The sequence below is a fragment of the Gopherus flavomarginatus genome, chromosome 3, assembly GCF_025201925.1.
Source record: "Gopherus flavomarginatus isolate rGopFla2 chromosome 3, rGopFla2.mat.asm, whole genome shotgun sequence".
In the NCBI taxonomy this organism is placed as follows: domain Eukaryota; kingdom Metazoa; phylum Chordata; order Testudines; family Testudinidae; genus Gopherus; species Gopherus flavomarginatus.
Window position 1 is genome coordinate 269,379,833 of NC_066619.1, and position 21,345 is coordinate 269,401,177.

The 21,345-nt window shown below is 45.1% G+C and overlaps 1 protein-coding gene across 2 annotated transcripts in view; it reads right to left on the reverse strand.

Annotated features, from left to right (window-relative positions):
• Nucleotides 1-343: 343 nt before the first annotated feature.
• The window catches only part of TACC3 (transforming acidic coiled-coil containing protein 3), a 34,759-nt gene continuing 13,757 nt past the window's right edge, over nt 344-21,345 (reverse strand). For both annotated transcript variants that reach the window (XM_050947488.1, XM_050947487.1), the window contains exons 7-16: nt 19,397-19,449; nt 18,904-19,040; nt 18,706-18,820; nt 15,567-15,722; nt 13,284-13,360; nt 13,161-13,204; nt 10,515-10,675; nt 2,855-2,961; nt 2,497-2,617; nt 344-708 (exon numbers count right to left, since the gene is read on the reverse strand). In XM_050947488.1, coding sequence (XP_050803445.1) covers nt 643-708; nt 2,497-2,617; nt 2,855-2,961; nt 10,515-10,675; nt 13,161-13,204; nt 13,284-13,360; nt 15,567-15,722; nt 18,706-18,820; nt 18,904-19,040; nt 19,397-19,449 — 1,037 coding nt within the window. In that variant the 3' untranslated portion in view covers nt 344-642. The remainder of the gene's footprint in view (nt 709-2,496; nt 2,618-2,854; nt 2,962-10,514; nt 10,676-13,160; nt 13,205-13,283; nt 13,361-15,566; nt 15,723-18,705; nt 18,821-18,903; nt 19,041-19,396; nt 19,450-21,345) is intronic.

Below are 21,345 nucleotides of genomic sequence, written 5' to 3' on the forward strand. Positions count from 1 at the left end.
AGTCTGGGTTTTATGACTTTTGTATTGTAATTATATTTTTCTGTCACTGAGTTCTAGAGAAATCCTTATTCTTTCTCAAATAAACCTTTTGTTTTATTACAAGTGGTGATTTAAAGGTAAAACTGGGGTATGCTGCTCCTTTGGGGACAAAGTATCTGGGATTTCTGTGAGTAATCAGTGTCAGGGGCTGAATATCATAGGGGAATGCTTCAGGGGTATTTGGGGTGCACATCTTGTTAACTGCAAGGCAAACAGAGGGCTGGTGTAGCCAGCGGGACATTGAGACCTTTAGTCCAGAGCTCCTGAGGAGATTTAATCCCTTAGCCGTGGCAGAGCCATGAGAGAGTGTCCAAATTTATTTTGTTTACAAAATTTGAGTGAAACTTACACTTGCTCATTTATTTAATGACTTTTCATAGACATGGTGAACCTACTCATTCTAGTGAGTTTCTAAATTAGGCAGACACTCCACCTTCATAGCCAATATACAGCCAACGTTATGGGAAGGAACAAGTGCCAGTGAAATCTATTATTTTTTTATTACTTGTTATTACTTTCAACATACATAATTAAAAAAAGTCATTGAACACACAGAAAAGAGGACAGAATGAATCAGTGAACATATGTACAACAGTCCAAATACTAGATTTTTTCCATCTTTAATATCAAGTCGTCACAGATTTTTGTTAGTTCATCATTTTCTTTTGCCTGTTAAGAAGACAAAGAATTAGTGAGTCAAGAACAAACTGCAACACACATTCATATCATGAAATTGCAGTCACAGGAGTCATAGCACCTCTGGAGCTGTGTGGAACAGGAGTTCCATTGCAAATGCTCAACTACTGTAAATGCAATAAAGACTTGGAACAAGGCATCCTAAGGAGGCATCTCTATTAGATTTTGAAGGGTCAGCTACATTATATTGTTTCCTTAACTTTCCAGGCAGTGTCTAAAATTTAGACTGTAGTCTCTGTTAGACTGTTGCATACTTTTGTAAGTTCTCTTTACAACTAAATAGAAGATACAGCCTTCAGCATACCTACTACTGGTGCCTGTTTTTCCACTTTCTAAATGGCTGAAGCAATTCAATGTGGAACTATGTTTATAGCATGGGTGATGCTGTTTCTCAATGCTTTCATTCTCCTAAAGCAAAGAGTATTTAAAAATGCTTCTGTGGTGCTACTAGTTGATCCTTATGATGACAAGTGGAAAGTGTGATCCCCCTACATAGAATTTTAAAAAGTTAGTTAATTTGGAGGAAGTAGGTTGGGTGCGGGACTTCCCTCCATGAAAGGGGAAGACACACCAAACATCAGAAGCATCACATAATTAGTTGCCACTCTGTTCCTTTCAACAGCACTATAGTATCAGTTAAATATAGGAGCAGGATGCTAGTGACAAGCATTGGTTTTGCTGACATACCAAAAGCAGGGAAAAAGCTTTGCATGAATGAGTGAGTATTTGAAGAATTTACAATGAGCCACCAATCTTTGGTAAGCCCATTTGTGCCATTAGACTATGCAATAACAATTTACATGCAAATATGAAACCCTGCACTTGCAGATTACTGGATTTTCAGACTTAATTATTCAGACCATTGAAGAGATGTCAGCCAACAATACTGTCTATTGGATGGTAGTGGTCTACAAGTTTACAGACTGGAACATGATAGTCCAGGGATTCTCAAGCTGGAGGTTGGGACCCATCCCTCAGGGGGTCATGAGGTTATTACTGGGGGGGGGGTAGGGGGTGGGGAAAAAATCGGGTCGCAGACTGTCAGCCTCCACCCCAAACCCTGCTTTGCCTCCAGCATTTATAATGGTGTTTTTAATGTATAAGGATGGGGGGGGGGTGCACACTCAGAGGCTTGCTGTGTGAAAGGGGTCGCCAGTACAAAAAAGTCTGTGCTATTAATATCAAAATGCTTCTAGAACTGATGTATTCCCAGGACAAGGTGTACTGTTCACTTTCAACCTGAACCCATATTTTAGTTACACCATTTCAACAGTTCAGCTAGTATCCAGTCTTGGAAGTCTATATATTGTTAGTCACTTCTGAGGCTCATCTATGCAAATGAACCTATTATTCACAATAGATCCCTCTGCAAGGGTAGATGGATTGCATTTCTCAGTATCGAAGGGTTCTGCCATACCAAAATTTTGATTTTATGTCTCAGACTCCTATTTCACAGTATCAAGGGGTAGTTGTTAGTCTTTAGGGGGTCACCAGACTCCTTGTTATTTTTGTGGATACAGACTAACAGATTTATTTGGGCATAAGCTTTCGTGGGTAAAAACCCAGTTCTTCAGATCTCAAGAAGTGAGGTTTTTTTTACCCACGAAAGCTTATGCCCAAATAAATCTGGTAGTCTTTAAGGTGCCACCGACTCCTTGCTATTTCACAGTGGTACTCATGACAACATTAGTTCTGATGTGAGTTTAGAACTTAGCTTATTACAAGTTTAAAACCACTCAAGTAGCAGATACTTAAACTGACCTTTTGTTCAAGGCTTCTTTCTAGAGACTGTACCCTCATTTGTTCTTTTCGCAAAGTAGCTTGCAGTGCTACAGACTCTGTCTTGGCTTTGCTCCGTACCTGGGCAATCTCTTCATTTGCTCTGGAATGAAAGTGAGCTAATGTTTAAATCTGACTTAATTCAAAACAGCTAGCAAGTTAGGTCTGAAGTCAAGGTAGGTTCTTCCACTTTAGAAGTGGTTAAAGTATTTTTGAGAGGTTTTGAGATTAAGACACTAAAGTGAAATCCTGGTCCCACTGAAGTAAAAGGGAGTTTTGCTTGTGAATTCACCCTACATATAAGGTAAACGTCAGGGACTAAGAATGAGAAAATACTCACTGATGCAGTTTTTCTTCAGCATGTGCCTTCAGTGCTTGATATCTCTGCTCTTCCTTCTTGATCCTTGCAAGATAATCCTCAGCACATTTTTTCAAAGCCTCTTCATTCTATCACAATATAATGGAAGAGTTCAGTTAATGTCAAAGTGGTTGTTTGCATTTAACCACATTACCACATAGGCAGACAAGCGCTTTTTTTTTAAACCCCTGTTCAAGAACACAAATACTTAAGGGCAGAGCAGATGTCAGATCTTTCCTCAACACCCAGCCACTTGTTCTCTCCCACCTCTGTTTTAGACTCACTTATCTTCAAAATGCCAACAAAGGAGAAATTCATCCATTTGTATCCTCAGCTTTATCCCTTCTCTTACCAAAAGCCACCATGTTCTTGAAAGTTTTTCCATTCTGTGCCATTTCTATTCGTTGAATCAATATACCCCCTACTCTGACTCAAGCTAAGGCTAAATCCACCCTCTTCCAGGAAAGGCAAAAAAGATGATGGGGAAAATTCAGGATTTGGGTTCTGCTTCAGCTGAATCAAGTATTAAATACTTAATACCAAGTACAAAACCATGCAGTGCAACAAAAGCCACTAGTGAGATGGGAGGAGAAAAAGATAAGTAAGTTTCCCCTGCCACCCCAGACCTGGATTTTAGCAAAGGGACCCCCATAAGGCATCAGGCCTCCAGTAACCCCTGTGTGCTCGAGACACATAGCAGAGACTGCTATAAAAAGAAGGGTAGGAAGAGAGAAAGATACTCTGCCCCAGAACTTGACCAAGACACCAGTGACAAAAGTGATTTTGACCTTTTAGTTAAAGGAGGTAGGCGCAAAGCCATTAAAAAAACCAAACCAAAAAAAACCAACCAACCTGGAAATAGGGAATAGAAAAAATGGTTACCCACCTTTTAGTAACTGTTGTTCTTAGAGATGTGTTGTTCATGTCCATTCAAAAGTAGGTGTGCGTGCGCCGCATGCACACCAGCCGGAAAATTTTCCCCTAGCAGCGTCCATAGGGTCGGCTCAGGTGCCCTCTGGAGTGGCGCCACCATGGCGCCCTATAAAGGGGCCCGCCGACCCTCCACCCCCTCAGTTCCTTCTTGCCGGCACTCCGACAGAGGGGCAGGAGGGTGGGTGCTGGAATGGACATGAACACCACATCTCGAAGAACAACAGTTACTAAAAAGGTGGGTAACCGTTTTTTCTTCGAGTGGTTGTTCATGTCCATTCAAAGTAGGTGACTCACAAGCCTAACCTTAGAAGGTGGGGTTGGAGACCACTGCTGACTGGAGTACTGCGCAACCAAACGCTGCATCATCCCTAACCTGGTGCGTGATGGCATAGTGCGACGAGAACGTGTGGATGGAGGACCACGTGGCCGCTCTACAAATCTCTCGAGTCAGAACCTGAGCCAGGAATGTCGCCAAGGAGGCCTGCGCCCTAGTGGAGTGAGCCGTGACCGGAGGGACAGGGGTTTTCGCTATACGGTAGCATTTCCGGATGCAGGTTGCGATCCACGAAGAGATTTGCTGAGAGGAGACCGGTAGCCCCTTCATCCTCTCTGCAACTGCGAAGAAGAGCTGGGTCGAGCATCTGAACGGCTTGGTACGCTCTATGTAAAAAGCCAAGGCCCTGCGGACATCCAGGGAGTGTAGCCTCTGCTCTTTGCTGGAGGTGTGTGGTTTCGGGTAAAACACCAGGAGAAAGATATCTTGGCCCATGTGGAACTGTGAAATGACCTTGGGTAGGAAAGCCGGATGAGGTCTAAGTTGGACCTTGTCCTTTTAGAAGACTGTGTACGGGGGCTCAGAGGTTAAACACTCGAAGCTCTGACACCCGTCGGGCCGAGGTGATGGCCACCAGGAAGGCAGTCTTGTATGACAGGTACAGCAGGGAGCACGAGGCCAGAGGCTCGAAGGGAGGCTCCGAGAGGACCAAGTTCAGGTCCCAAGCAGGGGTTGGCTGACGCACATGTGGGAAGAGCCTGTTCCTACCCTTGAGGAAACGCCCAACCAGTGGGATCGCGAACACTGAGGTACCCCGCTCTCCTGGATGAAAAGCGGATATGGCCGCCAAATGTACGCGAATGGAGGAAAGGGAGAGGCCCAGTTGTCTTAGGAGAAGCAAATAGTCAAGGACAGCGGGAATTGGAACCCTTAGCGGGTCGTGACCCCCCTGACCTGACCAGATGGAGAAGCGCTTCCATTTAGCCAAGTAGGTGGCCCTAGTTGACGGTTTTCTGCTACCCAGCAGCACCTGCCTGACCTGCTCGGAACACTGCAACTCTACCGGGTTCAGCCATGAAACATCCAGGCTGTGAGGTGAAGGGAATCGAAGTTCGGATGGCGGAGGGAGCCCTGGTCCTGCATGATCGGGTCCGGGAGTAGGGGCAGCGTCAGGGGCGCCTGAACAGATATGTGCAGGAGTGATGTGTACCAATGCTGGCGCGGCCACGCCGGAGCTATCAGGATTACCCTGGCGCGATCCCTGCGAATCTTTAAAATCACCCTGTGTATCAGGGGGAAAATCGGAGGGAAGGCATAGAGCAGGCTGTCTTCCCATAGCTGAAGGAAAGCGTCCGACAGAGACCCCCGACTGCGGCCCAGAAAGGAGCAAAACCATTGGGACTTCCTGTTTTCCCTTGAGGCAAACAGGTCTAACCAGGGAAAGCCTCAAAGCTGGAAAATTGAGCGCACCACATCCCATTGGAGGGACCACTCGTAACCCTGGAACGAGCGGCTGAGAGTGTCCGCCAAGCTGTTCTGCTCCCCCGGAAGATAGAACACCGTCAGGTGAGTGGCATTGTGGACGCAGAAATCCCACAATGCGAGGGCTTCCCTGCAGAAGGGAGAGAAGCGTGCACCCCCCGTTGATATAAAAAAAGACTGCTGCCATGTTGTCCGAAAGGACTGTAACACACCTGCCGGCCAGGTGAGACCGGAAGGTCAAACACGCCAGGCGGACCGCTCTCAGCTCCCTGACATTGATATGCAACTCGAGGTCCTCCGATGACCACAAGCCCTGTGTCCTGAGGCATCCCAGGTGTGCCACTCAACCTTGATCCGAGGGAGAGGGAGGGCTGCGGGGCAGCAAAGGGAACACCCGTGCAGACTTCCCGCAGGTTGAGCCACCACTGAAGCGAGCGCAGCACCAAGCGGGGAACGGACACCATGGAGTCCAGGGGGTCCCTGACTGGGCGATAAGACTGTCGGCAACCAGGACTGCAGCGGGCGGAGCTGGAGTCTGGCATGGACCACCACATAGGTGCATGCCGCCATGTGGCCCAACAGCCGGAGGCAAACTCACGCCGTGGTCATCAGGGCACGGTGCAGTCCGAGGATAAGCCTGGAAACTGCACGGAACCTGGACTCCGGCAGATACGCTTTGGCGTGTGTGGAGTCCAGAACCGCTCCTATGAACTCTATGCGTTGTGCTGGAGACAGGGTGGATTTGGCATCATTCAAGAGGAGGCCCAGATCAGGAAAGGTCCGCCTGATGAACAGCACCTGGGTCCCTACCTGCTCCTTGGAGCTGCCCTTTATGAACAGTCGTCCAGGTAGGGGAATGCCTGGATGCCGTGCCTGCACAGGAAGGCCATCACGACTGCCATGCACTTTGTGAAGACCCTGGGAGCAGCTGACAGGCCAAACAGGAGCACTGTGAACTGCAGGTGGACGCCGGCCACGACGAACCTGAGGTACCGGCGGTGCTGTGGAATTATGACGATGTGGAAATAGGCATCCTTTAAGTCTAGGGCAGCATACCAATCTCCTGGATCCAGGGAGGGAGTGATTGAGGACAGGGAGACCATGCGGAACTTGAGTTTCCTCACAAACTTGTTCAGCCGCCGCAAGTCTAGGATGGGTCTCAGGCCCCTTTTTGCCTTTGATACAAGGAAGTACCGGGAGTAGAAGCCTTTGCCCCTGCGCTCCCACGGGACTTCCTCCACCGCCCCTGCCTCCGTGAGGGACTTCACTTCTTGAACCAGAAGTTGCTCGTGAGACAGGTCCCTGAAGAGGGATGGGAAAGGGGGTTGGTGGGGCGGGAGGGAGGAAAACTGGATAGAATATCCCCTCTCTACCGTGCAGAGCACCCATTTGTCCAATGTAATTCGAGACCAGGCACAGTAGAAGTGGGAGGATCCAGAGTCTCGATTGGTAGGTCGCCCTCGACTGTACCAAATAAGGGGTCTAGGCCCAGATGGTGGTCTTGATTGGCCAGACGCCTGGCCGGAGGGGTGACGCTGATGACGCCTCCTGCCATTTCTACCCCGCCTGTGCCCCAGCTCTTTGCGGGCCTGTGGCTGATATGGGCAAGGGGTCGCCTGCGGCCTAAATTGTCTGCGCTGGGTTGCGAGGGTATGCAAGCCCAGCGAGCGAAGCGTGGCCCTCGAGTCCTTTAAACTATGGAGACATTTGTCCGTTTTCTCTGAAAATGGCATCTGCCCTTCGAAGAGAAGGTCTTGAGTTGTCTGCTGGACCTCATAGGGCAGGCCCGAGACCTGGAGCCAGGTGCCCCGCCATATGACCAGGCCCGTGGCCAGGGTGCGTGAGGCTGAATCTGCTGCATCTAAGGCGGCCTGGAGGGAGGCTCGAGAGATCAGTTTGCCCTCCTCCACTTGGGCCGAAAACTGATCTCGAGTCCTGGGGAAGGAGCTCCACAAACTTTGGCATGGCCGAACATGTGTTGTGGCCATATCGGCTTACTATTGCCTGTTGATTGGCAATACGGAGTTGGAGTCCCGCCGTGGAGTACACCTTCCCGCCAAAGAGCTCAAGTCTTTTTGCGTTCCTGCTCTTTGGTGTTTACCCCTGAAACTCTTGATGCTCCCGCTGGTTAGCCGCATCTACTACCACGGAGTTGGTGGGAAGGTGGGTGTACTGGTGTTCGTGCCCTTTAGAGGGGACGAAGTAGCGCCGCTCCGTCCTTTTGGCAGTAGGGGCCAATGAGGCTGGTGTTTGCCATAGGGTGCAGGACGTATCCGCTATCCACCCTGGATGGCCCTGAGGGGGCCAGGATGTCCACTACAGGGTCCGCGTCCACCTCGATATCCTCTGCTTGGATTGCGAGGCTTTGAGCTGCTCGCCGAAGCAACTGTTGGAGAATTAGAGTGTCGTCTAGGGCTGGAGCCACAGCCATGCCAGAGACTGCCTCGTCTGGGGAGGATGACAAAGAGATTACATGGAGCGGCCCTTCCTCCAGTGCATGAGGCACACGGTATTGAGGTTGCGGTGCCGGTTCCGAGTCCAAATGCGGCACCGCAGCCAGTACTGGGGTCACCAGTGAGCAACTTGGTGTATCATGCGGTGCCAGCATAGCCAGAACTAAAGCCGCTGCGGCTGCCTGGTTAGGGGGTGCTGAACTTTATGATGGCACACCCCTGCCTGGCGATGGTGCCGGTGGGGGAGGCAGCTGCGCCGGGGCCACTGATGTCGAGGACACCGAAGCCGACCGTGACCGAGGGCCAAATGCCTGGCCTACCGACTGATGGTAGGCCCAGGGAGTCCGAAACGGCCACTGCGAGGGCGGCTGCCATTTTTGCTGCCACTGCAGGTAACGTTGGTGGCTCGCCCCTGACACCACTCTCCCAGTCTGCGACCTGCTGGAGCGATGGGAGTCCCCCTCTGAGTCTGAGAACCTGGGGGGAGCGGTGCCTGGTGCCGAAGGTGAGCGGTGCCGAGGTGACGGGGAGCCTCTCCTCTGGTCCGGTGCCACCTTCGCAGCTCGGTGCAGGGAGGGAGGGAGGCGATAGCATGGCTGGCTTGCCTCTAGATTGTACTGGTGGGCGGACCACAGTAGGCAACTCCCAACGATGTGGGGAGGCTGGTGCCGGGAGACCCATCAGGTCTGAGGCCGCCTCGAATGCCTCCAGTGTTGACGGTGGGGGGGGGGGGGGGGGAAGGGGGCATATGTCTCCACTGAGGCCCGGAGTATTAGGCTGGTCCAGACTCGACCGCCCTCTCTGCAGTGCGGGAGTCGACGGAACTGCCGGGGGCTGTAACCCAGCCTGTCCGCTTAGCCGCGGGGGTGGGGTGGGGTCCTGGTGGGAAGACCAATCCCTCACCGGCTTCCTTTTCTTGGCGGGCACTGGCAAAGTTGAGCGGTGCCGCACTGAGGCCGACTTCCTATGACCCGACTTGGCCTGGTGCCAGGTCTTGGACGACCTGGGCTGGGCCCTAAGTCCTGATGCTGGTGCCAGGACACTCTGCAGCGAGGACGACGTGCTGGGGCCCGCCTTGGCCGTTTCTGGGTCCGGAGGTGGTCGCAGGGTCGCCTCCATCAGGAGGACTCTAAGTCTTTGAGCCCTGTCCTTGACAGTTTGCAGGCGGAAGCCTCTACAGATAGAGCACCAGTCCTTTTGGTGGCTCTCTCCGAGGCACCTCAAGCACACAGATTGCGGGTCACTCTTGGGCATGAATTTCCCGCAGTCCTCCCAGAGTTTGAACCCGGGGGACCCGGGCATGCCCCAGCGGGTGATGAAGACTGGGGGGACCCCCTCCCCCCCAACTACAAAAACTATATACAAAGATCTAACTATAATATAACTGAATACACAGACTAAACAGTATGGATAGGACACTGCCAGATTGATATGCAAGAGAAGAGAAGTTCCAGGTAGCCATCACCAGCAGTAAGAACGAACTGAAGGGGTGGAGGGTCGGCGGGCCCCTTTATAGGGCGCCATGGTGGCGCCACTCCAGGGGGCGCCTGAGCCGACCCTATGGACGCTACTAGGGGAAAATCTTCTGGCTGGCGTGCACGCGGCGCGCGCACACCTACTTTGAATGGACATTAACAACCACTCGAAGAAGAAGTATATATAACTCCACCCTCACAAAAACTGTAATGCAACTTTATGTAGGAGCTGGTCATGACAACATAATACATACTAAACCATAGCTATGGAGTGCCACCAGCACGTCCTTTTTATATAAGGAGGCAAGTGAATTCAACCTGTCACTAGTACCATAGATTGGACAGTGCACATGTGATCTGTTACCTTTGTCTTTCCTCCCACTTATCCCTCAACCTGTTAGTTTACCTTTAAGATCGGACAGAACAAGTGGGTTTAAGTGAGACTCTTTAGAGCAAAAGCCTGGTCCATCTTGGTTCATACCGTTCTGGCGCAAGGGAGTCCCGATATAAAAGTTAGGGTCTCCAAGGGCTAGTGTAATAGGCAAACTTCTCCTGAACCTGAACCAGATCCTTCTAGCAGAAATGGTCTTGGCTCATGTGATCACCTAGTCTGACCTCCTGTGGCCTTGGAACCTATGAATAATCCAGAGACGCTGTCTTTGGACACATCTAATCTCCTCCCGGGTCACTTGTTCAGTTGTTAATGATAGATGGGACACTGAACTAGGCTGTCTTCAGAGTTGCATCAAAATGTGACAAGAAGGTATGGAGTACTTTCAGTTAAAAAAACAAGAAAGGATTTTTTTTAAACCCTACTTACTGCATTTTAAAACATGACTTGAACCTGGTCTACCCAAGTACTAACATCTTTGATATGTTAACCAGCCACATTTCTAGGGGGAGTCTAATTTTGACTGTGACAACTTAACACCTGGTGTAAAGTGAGATGTTTTAGAATATCAGGTATTTCCCCAGTCTTGACAGGGATTTGGAAGCACAGTACCAGTGTCATTCCATCATCTTACTTTGCGATAGCCTTCTAAAACCTCCTTCTGTTTTTCAAATCGTTTGAAGAGTTCAGAGAAAGACTTCTCCATGGAGTTCAGATCTGACAGAACTTGCTGTTTCTCCTCCAGCATTTTCTGGTTTTCTTTTTTTGAAAGCTCCTTCTGTTTTTGGGCATCCTCTAAAAGATGGGGGGGGGGAAAAAAAAAAAAAAAAAAAAAAAAAAAAAAACAGGGCTGGGTGTTTGTTTTTCTTAAAGCAAAGCACCACCTCGTTCCAGTTACTAAAGACATAGGACCAGACATGACTGTAGCATAATGAGATCTTCCTTACTAAACCTTTAATTCTTATCAGCACACTCGGCCATATTACCTTTCCTGAAGCATTCTCTTTAAAGGACAAGCATTGTAGAACTGTCATTCTTGTAAACATGAGTCTTCCTTAATCAAGGATTTAATCTAAATTACGGACAGATTTAGCATGCTTACTCTTAAAAGGAGGACTAAATGTGTACCCCAAATTAAGTAGTAACAGGAAAAAAAAAGCCACCAAGGCTAAAACAGAGTAAAAGAGGCATCCTTTAAAAACTGAAAGTCAAATCCTATTGAGGAAAATAGAAAGGAGCATAAACTCTGGCAAATCAAGTATAATTAGGTAGGCCAAAAAGAGCAACTAGCAAAAGACTAACAGCAAAAATAAAAAATAAAAAAATAGAAAGTACATCAGAAGCAGGAAGCATGCCAAATAATCAGTAAGACCACTGGACAATTGAGGCCAAGGGAGCATTCAGGGAAAGACACAGCTATTGCAGAGAAGCCAAATGAATTTTTTGCTGTAGTCTTCACTGCAAAGGATGTGAGGGTGATTTCCACACCTGAGCCATTCTTTTTAATGGACAAATCTGAGGAACTGTCTCAGATTGAGTGACAATAGAAGTAGTTTAGGAATAACTTGATAAATTAAACTGTGTGATCAGGACTAGTTCTGAAAGAACTCTTATGAAATTGCAGAACTACTAACTGTGGTATGTAACCTGTCACTTTGTACCAGATAACTGGAGGATAGCTAATGTGACACCAATTTTTTTTTTAAAGAGACTCCAGAAATGATCCTGGCAATTATAGGCTAGTAAGCCTAACTTCAGTACCAAGCAAACTGGTTGAAGCTACAGTAAAGAAGAGAAATATCAGACATGGATGAACACGATTTGTTGGGGAGGAGGTGAGATGTATTTTGTAAAGGGAAACAATGCCTCACCAATCTATTTGGATTATTGGGGGAGGAGTCAACAAGCATGTGGACAAGGGTAATCCACTTAATATAGTGTACTTGGACTTGCAGAAAGCCTTTGACAGCGTCCCTCACTAAAGGCTCTTAAGCAAGTAAGCAGTCATAGGAAAGATGGCAGGTCCTCTCACGGTTAAGACAGGAAACAAAGGGTAGATTCATAAATGGTCAATTTTCATAATGGAAAAATATGAATAGTGTCTCCTAAGGATCTGTTCTGGGACCAGTGCTGTTCAACATATTCATAAATCTGGAAAAAGGGGTCAAACAGTGAAGTGGCAAAATTTGCAGAGGATACAAAATTACTCGATAGTTAAGTCCAAAGCTAACTGAGGAGTTACAAAGGGATCTCTTAAAACTGGGCGACTGGGAAACCAAATGGCATATGAAATTCAGATGTTGATAAATGCGAAGTATTGCACATTAGAAAATATAATCCAAACAATACATGCAAAATGAGGAGGTCTAAGTTAGCCATTACGACTCAAGAAACATCTTGGGGTCCATTATGGATTGTTCTCTGAAAACATGGGGTCAATGTGCAGTGGCAGTCAAAAAAAAAAAACAAACAAAAACCTGGGCTTATTCCTCTCAGAAAAGAGATGACCAAGGAGGGGAGGGGTATGACAGAGGTCTATAAATCTTGAATGGTGTGGAGAAAGTGAATAAGGAAGTGTCGGAAGACAGGAAACTGGGTTAGATTGACCACTGGTCTGACCCAGTATGGCCAGTCTCATATTCTTATGACTCAAGATACAAGCTTTTGGCTGACATGTTAATGGATGCCTTTGCAGTTTAGAAGTCACATATACAAACTACAGTTGAAACAAGAAGTGTCCACCAGAGGGTTCCACTGACATTTGGTCAGAAGTGATATGGCTGTGTGTGATCTACAGAAGTGGAACAGATTATTGTTCTCATTTAGCATCAAGCTGTGGACGTTGCTTAATAAGCAACTGGAACTTGTAGCTTCCAACAGACCATCTTGAGTTGAACAGCTATGGGCCATATTGCAGCCATTACTGTGCATGCCTCAGTTTGGTACAAATCAGGCACCTACCTTGCTACACACGTGTCTGTACAAGTCAAGCAAACATGGAAGTACCCTAGTTGTGTAATTAAGATTAATACAACTGTGCACACTCTACTTTAGAAATCTCTCCATAAACACACAACAACTTTTCCAGCTCTGATCTCTGTTCCAAGGATTCAGTATGATACAAGTATAACATGTAATGTAGTATTGACAGCATGACTAAAGTACTAGCCAGAAGAGTGCTAGATATTCTTAGGTCAAAGCCAGCTATACATTTAGAGTGCCCTTCAGGTCTAAGCAAAAGCCTATCTCAAGTAGTGTTCCATTCACTCAGTATACTTACCCATCATTTGGGTTATTGTACCTTCAAACTCTGCAACAATTTTTCTAAAAGACAATATTGAATATACATTAGAGAAAGCAATCAAAAGCAGTAAGTCAAGCTGTACAATTAGCAGGCACTTACCCCATTTCCAGGTATTCCATATAAAGCCTGTCATATTTCTTTTTCCATTCTAAAACTTCCATCTGCTTTTCTTGAACCTTAAAAAAAAAAAATGTATATTATATATAACAGGGATTGAGAAACTGACATTCAGAACAACTTGAAGGGTAACTTAAGGAGTTGTTGACAGAAGGTAAAATTTTCCCTATGGACACTATTTCATAAGTGTTAGTTATGGCAGAAAGCTCTAGTACAAGTCACAGTCAGAGACAGATCAGTAGACTGAGTGATGTGTTATCACTAGTTTCATGGTTCACTGTAATAGTCAACATTTCTAAATCAAAAAGATTCACACAAAAAAGTGACCTTCCAATGCTATCCCTGTACAAGCAGCACTGGTGTTTGTTGCACCACATGGCAAGATTAAGTTTACTATTTCTTCATACATTGATCACAGATTTGTTTCCCCCCTGCCCCCAAGTAGACTTCCCCTAATTTGTGATATAGGGCATCTTACTCCCTCACTGTTTGGGGTTTTACACTATTGACTCACAGCATGCAGCCAGCTTTTTTAATCTATTCAGGTCAATGTCAATTTGCAGGTTGAATCAATCTTTGTGTTCACACAAATTTGGAGGGAACAAGGATAACTTTACATTCTTAGACAAGTTATATTAAGATGTAGTTACAGTTGAGAAAAAAAAACCCCAAAAACCACAACACCACATTAGCTATGTGGGAACTATCTTAGTAGCAAGCATTATAACCCCAGGAAATTCACAGTCTTTGTTTAGAATGGTTGGCTCTCTTTTAAGTTATAAAATGCACAGTTAAGGCCCCCCAGACAAACATGACTCTGTTCTGTAGTGAAGCCATGCAATAACCACGAAGTTATATTAGTGTTTGTAGCTCCAGATTAGAAGAAACTGCTTTGTAAACATAAGATTCTTCCCCTCATGTTGTCACTACAGGGCATTTCAAACAAAACAAACAAACAAACACCACAACACATATCATCTTCCTCCTTCAGAGAAACTCATCAAGAACTGTATTTTCAAGGCATCTATCATTTCTTGTTCTTGTCACAAATATTGCTCTTGGCAAATATAGCCTCTGCCTCTCACTGGAGTCAGTCCCAGTGGGGAACCAAACTGTCTAAGAAAAGATGGTGCATCCCAGGCTATCTGGAAGAAGAGCGGAAACACTAAAAGGTGCAGATGGACTCTTGGTACTGGCCATCTTTACTAAGGACATTCTGTACTCTTGCCCTATTGTTCTCAATGGGACTTGCCAATTTGAAAACCTTTGCTGAAGAAATTCTACGAAGACAAGGAAAAGCAACTATTAAATCTGAAATTTCACTTACAAAAGTTATCCATATACGAAGCACACCTCCACCAGTTTACGTAACCAGACAACGCCTGAGCAGAGATAATTTGGGACAAGAGATATGTAAGAAGTGAGCCCTCTGACAAAAGTATCTTAAGTTGGATGTTTAAACTAAATTCCACAATTTATTTCGTATTTTAAGAGCAAGTGCAGTAATTTAGGGATGGCTACACTGTTCATAAATTCACACTGAATCCCCGATTCATGACAAACACTTTTTGTAGCATGAAGAGCAGTGGTCACATTAATATTACTCCTTGTCCCTTCCAACAAAAAAAATGGGAGCCAACCTGTGGCTTCATCTGCCATAACCTGGCTCTCTTTAAGGATCTTTCACCACGGCTGATTGCTCCTCTGAAATATGGTCCCCACAACCTATAGTTCAGTACAGCTGGCAGACTTCGTTCCTTTTCCCCTCCACACTGCTTGCCCAGGATCAAGTTGCTGAGGCAAGTGCCACCTTGCTTCACGCTTACCAAAGCTTGTTTTGGAATAAAAATTACATTAGTCCATTTATGTGGGAGTTTGAAATTTCTCTGAAAGCACCAAACAAGGCAAAAGGTCTCTTGCTAGTAGAGTCTCCTGGATGGAGCCTACTTACAAAAAGGTAGTAAGTCTAGAAGATTTGACACATGGGGTATGGCAGGTCTAGCTCCAGCTCTGAAGATGCTGGTGCAGGCTACTCTACCCATGTAAGCAACAAGCAGTAACTCATTAGGAATGGGACACTGTACTTCAAAACTTAAAGGAGCAGGGGATGGGGAGAGAGAGAGAGAGAGAGAGAGAACACACAACAACGTGTTGAAATAGATGCGCAGTATATGCTGAGTAACTAAAAGAGAGGAAATGTTATAATGACAAGCCTTTTCAAAGTAAGTGCCACATTCCTAAAGGCTTTTAAAGCTTTCTTCTTACCTCTAGTTTAACCGTTTCAACAGCTGCATCCATATCTTTTTGGCTATATTTCAGCACTTCTATAATAGCGTCAACTGCAGTGTTGATTGGCACAGAAAAAGGAGAGAGCGGTGAAGCGTTACTGGTTGAGATATCTGGAATTAGAGGAACTGCATCCTTTGTGGAGGAGAAGAAGAAAAAAAAGTTTGAGTGGCTACCACATCAGCTACACTAGAATCTTCTATTCAGATTATGTCACGTTATTTTAACCCCAAAACTATCCCCATAAACTGCTTAGTCATTTTTCTAGCTTGACAAACTATTATAGCTATATTGCAATGCAGCACACTGCACTATTTGCCTATTCATGAACAGCAGATACAGAAACAGCACCCCCCTGCCCCACAGCAAGTTAAGCATTACTGCTGGGCAAAAAACAGACCTACATCCACATAAAAGACTTATACAAGGACAGTCAAGTTTAAAACTTTACATTTAATTGTAGAATTTGGCACACAGAGTGCTGCTTATTCAGGAAGCAAAGGAACTGCAGTGAAAACCCATTTCTCACCTTACATGGGGTCAGCTGTATGAGAAAAGAATGCTTTGACTGAAATGGGAATTTGAGCTGCCTCTAGGGACTGAAAGGCAACATGTAATGACACCAGTCTAGGAGTCCACTATCCAAGAGCAAGACTGTTTTAGTGTTTAACATCAGAAACATTGCATGCCATTAATAGCGCCAATTTTCAGAGATATGATCAATGCTATTAGGCATCAGAGAACCATTTAATTAAGTTTAGTTTAAAGGATCGTGTACAAAATGCTTCTTGTCATACAAGGTTTTGTAAGAATTTAGCTTAAGGTTATGGTAAACAAGGGAGATTCTCTCCCCTCCCCAGAAGACCAGTGCTTAGTGTTGGAATTTCCTCCTTATCCTGAATTGCTGTACTTGGCCACACAATATCTTAGCGTAATTTTGAGCCAAACATGAAATATGTTGAGATTGTTACATTTAACTGCTCTCTGGGAAGAGATGACCTAGACATTAGAAATTCAGGGTATGGAAGACATTTTTAGAGATTTGGTTTTACTTGCCATAGTAAAACAAAAGCTCCAACAAAAATGCTATTATATAGCACAATTATACGGCAGAAGCCCCCTCACCAGAGTCACTATCAAGCTTGTTTTGACATCAATGGTAACAGTTCACTTAATCATTAAAAAGTAAAATTAGTTTTGATACCCAGTATTGGGGCTAGAAAATATTGTAAATATGAATGGGCCAACTGCCTCTTGAGCACCCATTCATGGCCTAAGATTACTCTGCCAGTACCTGGCTCTACTAACAGTTTCACCACTGTCAATCAAGCTACCTAAACAAATTCTACAGTTCAGCACAACCCTCCTTGGGGATTGTTTTATCAGAGTCATCAAAATAATAAAAGTTCTCAAACCTCCATCAAGGCTGCACTCTGCATTTCCTGCTGAGTGTCTCCCTAGGCCTTCCCTACCTGAAGCTCTTTTCCCTAAAGACTCAGGATTCCATGCCGGAACCTGCTCACTCCCAGCAATCTCTAGTATCTCTCCCTGAGCACTCCCCCCTCTGCAGTTTCCTGCTGCTTTTTATAAAGGAATCTGCTCCTCCATCTACAGCTGGTTCCACTAACTAAACCACACATCCCATCTGAGGTGTGGCAGGCAGGGCTAGTTGTACAGGGCTGGCCAGCTAACTAACTTTAAAAACTGAGTGTTAACAGTTAATTTCAATTTTGGAATAGCATGGGGTTCTGATCCTGTGGATCTGACCAAGTTTGTACCAGTGGGAACCATAGTGCCTGGGGCAGCCCTCACTGGAAATGCCAAGGTCAAGGCAGGCTGCAAAAGGGAGAGCAGATACTCAGGACTGGTGGGTAACACTGAAGTTAATCTCCTCAACCAGTGATTAACTGATTTCCCACACTGGTTATCAAGAAGCAAAAGAGGAAGAAAAAAAAAAAAAAAGTCACACAGCCCTCTTATTGCATTCCAGTTCTCTGGCTTCCCGTCAGCACCTAGTCCCAGTATAGTGGGAAGTTAAATTATTTTAAAAAACTCTACTCACATACAAAATGCTCTTCTGACCCCAAAGGGTCAGCCACATTACCAGGTCAGCATAGGTTTGGATCTTACTCAAAATACCATGCTGCCAGCCAATCTTTTAGTGTCTAAAACTAAAGGTTTATTATAAAGGGGAAAAAAAGAAAGAACCAGAAGAAAGATGTTAAAGGGTAAGACAGTTACATACATATAAAGACTTCAAAGCCCATATATTGGGCTCCTAGCAGTATTGGTAGTATGCTGGCTTGAAAGTCCCTCTGGAATACATCCACAGCTTGGATGGGTCATTCAGTCCTTTATTCAGAGCTTCTGTTTGTAGCAAAGTTCCTCCAGGGATAAGAAGCAGGACTGACCCAAAATGGAGAAGATGCAGCTGCCTTTTTACAGTTTTCTGCCATGCAGCTTGTGCTTCCTTTGTTTCAAACATACTCTGCCCTGCACATGGCTTGGAAGCCTTTTCTGTCCATAGGCATGCCCCTGCATGCCTTGTTGAGTCATTAGGTGTATCCCCTTACCCTCTCTCAACAGGTCAGTTGTTTAGCTGATGGTCCTTAATGGGCCATCAAGCAGACTAGGCTGTCTAGGGGTGTCACTGTCTGCGGGTGTCACCCAGAAGCATAGCGCAATATAGACATACATATCTATAATTTATAACAAACACATAAATGAAATAATCAGATCTGGCAAATGATAACATTTTTGCAGAGAGCTTACAAAGCATATCATTACAATATAGATATTCATTATATCCTCAGGTGTACCCCAGATTCCATACATTGTCACAGCTCCTTTGTCATTTTAAAACTCAGAGGCAACCTATATGTATTAAGCCATTTAAAGTCTCTTGGCAATATTTGTAATGCCATTCATCCAGTACAGAGTGAATGCATATGCCCTGTTTGAGGGTACTGGCAATTGTAACACCAAAACACTAACCCACAGCAGTGCAGGAACACTAAGCAGGAAAGAAGTTGATAAAGGTTGTCTATTCTTCCCACTAGAAGAACTCATCCAAAAAAATCTGCTAACATGAAAATGGACATGTTTATGATTTACTTACTGGAGCTGGGAAAGTTCCCAGAAGATCCAGTCCTTTAGGCTTTTCTTCATTTTGAAGAGACTTCACTGCAGACTTTGGAGTTTCCAAAGGCAGTCTACTGAAGTCAGAAAGAGGACTAAAAACAAACAAACAATTAAAATTTGAGTGCGTTCAAAACCAAATTTAGGGGCTATAATTTAGGTTAAAATCTTTACTTACCCACTTTGAAATGGTGCATTGATTACACATGTGCTTATTGTTTCAGTAGTACCAGGAACCAGCTTTTTGGGGCTGTCTCTCAACAGAGGGTCAAACTTCAAATACAATGATTGCTTCCTCAAAGCAGACTCTTTAAACTGGGGGGAGATAGGTGAGAGATTACTCACATTGAAGGATGTGTTACTTTGTAGCATAGCCAACCCTGAAACTCCAAGTGGTGTGTTCTCTCCAGAAGATAGGCTTATTCAAACCTCAGCCTTGGCTAGACTGCCAACAAGGACAGCAGCTAGTTCTGGGGGGGCCGCAGAATCATGTGAAAAACTGAGCTCAACCCATTGTCTCTATCTACTCATGAGATGGTACATTAACTGCTACTCCCAACTGGGCCACATTTGAACCTACAACCTAGCAGAGAAAGGCTTAGACCTTATTGTTCTCTCCTGGCCCTACTCTTGAGCCAACAAGTTTAGCTGCTTAAATATTAGATACTTACTGAGGATGAACCAAATTGTTCCAGGTAGTCTATTTCTATGCCCATTCCTAGAACTGGAAAGGACAAATATATTAATAAAAATGATTTAATGCTGTCATACAGTTGACAACAGAGCAGGATGGAAAGCGTCATTGATATTAAACTGATAGAAAGCAATGGGAAAAATCCTGTCCCCCTGTTAGATTAAGTTGTTAGCAGGAGAAAAGAATTTTGAACTTCAGCCTAGAAGGGAAAGAGTTTGCATTTAAAAAACACAAACACACACCAACACCAACCCCGCTCTCCTCTTAAAAAACCTCACGATACATATATTTTTGGGGGGAGGGGGAAGGTTAAACACAATGATTCAAGTATCTTGATGAAGTTGAAAACTTGTGTGCATCTTTAACATGGAGGTATCCTCAAGAATGGACATGCTGCTCTTCTATGCACTCTTCCCCTTTTAGTATATTGTTGACAGTTCAATCTATGCACAGATTTACACACACAGCTGCTATTACCATAGTCATTGTTTTCCAAAATGATCCACCAACCTGAGTATTAAGAGGTTGGTGATAGATTGTAAAAGGGGACCAAGTAAACTTAATGTGCAATGACAGACTTAGCCTTCTAGTTTTGAATGTACACAATCTTTTGAGTTGAGTTATGCAACATACTATAGAAGTTGGTTTGTTTTTTTTTAAATAAAATTGCAATTCTGCACTTGATTTCTCTATTTAAAAAAGGTATGAAAATGCAGAAACGCCATTTGTACTACAACAAGGACAGGGTGGCCGCTATGGGTTTGTATGAAGTAAGTGTCAAGATTGTTCAATAAGTTTGTGTTCTGTACAGCTGGCACTTTGGTAATTGTGTTTATATGAACGAAAAATAATTCTGAACATAAATTCATAGATTCATAGACTCTGGGACTGGAAGGAACCACGAGAGGTCATCGAGCCCAGTTCCTTGCCCTCATGGCAGGACCAAATACTGTCTAGACCATCCCTGATGGACATTTATCTAACCTACTCTTAAATATCTCCAGAGATGGAGATTCCACAACCTCCCTAGGCAATTTGTTCCAGTGTTTAGGAAAAAGTTCCTAACTGTCAGGATAGTTAATGTCCAACCTAAATCTCCCTTGCTGCAGTTTAAGCCCATTGCTTCTTGTTCTATCATTGGAGGCTAAGGTGAGCAGGTATTCTCCCTCCTTCTGATGACACCCTTTTAGATACCTGAAAACTGCTATCATGTCCCCTCTCAGTCTTCTCTTTTCCAAACTAAACAAACCCAATTCTTTCAGCCTTCCTTCATAGGTCATGTTCTCAAGACCTTTAATCATTCTTGTTGCTCTTCTCTGGACCCTCTCCAATTTCTCCACACCTTTCTTGAAATGCGGTGCCCAGAACTGGACACAATACTCCAGTTGAGGCCTAACCAGCGCAGAATAGAGCGAAAGAATGGCTTCTCGACCTGTTAATGAATCCCAGAATCACGTTTGCTTTTTTTGCAACAGCATCACACTGTTGACTCATTTAGCTTGTGGTCCACTATAACTCCTAGATCCCTTTCTGCCGTACTCCTTCCTAGACAGTCTCTTCCCATTCTGTATGCGTGAAACTGATTGTTCCTTCCTAAATGGAGCACTTTGAATTTGTCTTTATTAATTAAACTTCATCTGGTTTACCTCAGACCATTTCTCCAATTTGTCCAGATCATTTTGAATTATGACCCTGTCCTCCAAAGCAGTTGCAATCCCTCCCAGTTTGGTATCCTCTGCAAACTTAATAAGCGTACTTTCTATGCCAACATCTAAGTCGTTGATGAAGATATTGAACAGAGCTGGTCCCAAAACAGACCCCTGCGGAACCCCACTTGTTATACCTTTCCAGCATGATTGGGAACCATTAATAACTACTCTCTGAGTACGGTTATCCAGCCAGTTATGCACCCACCTTATGGTAGCC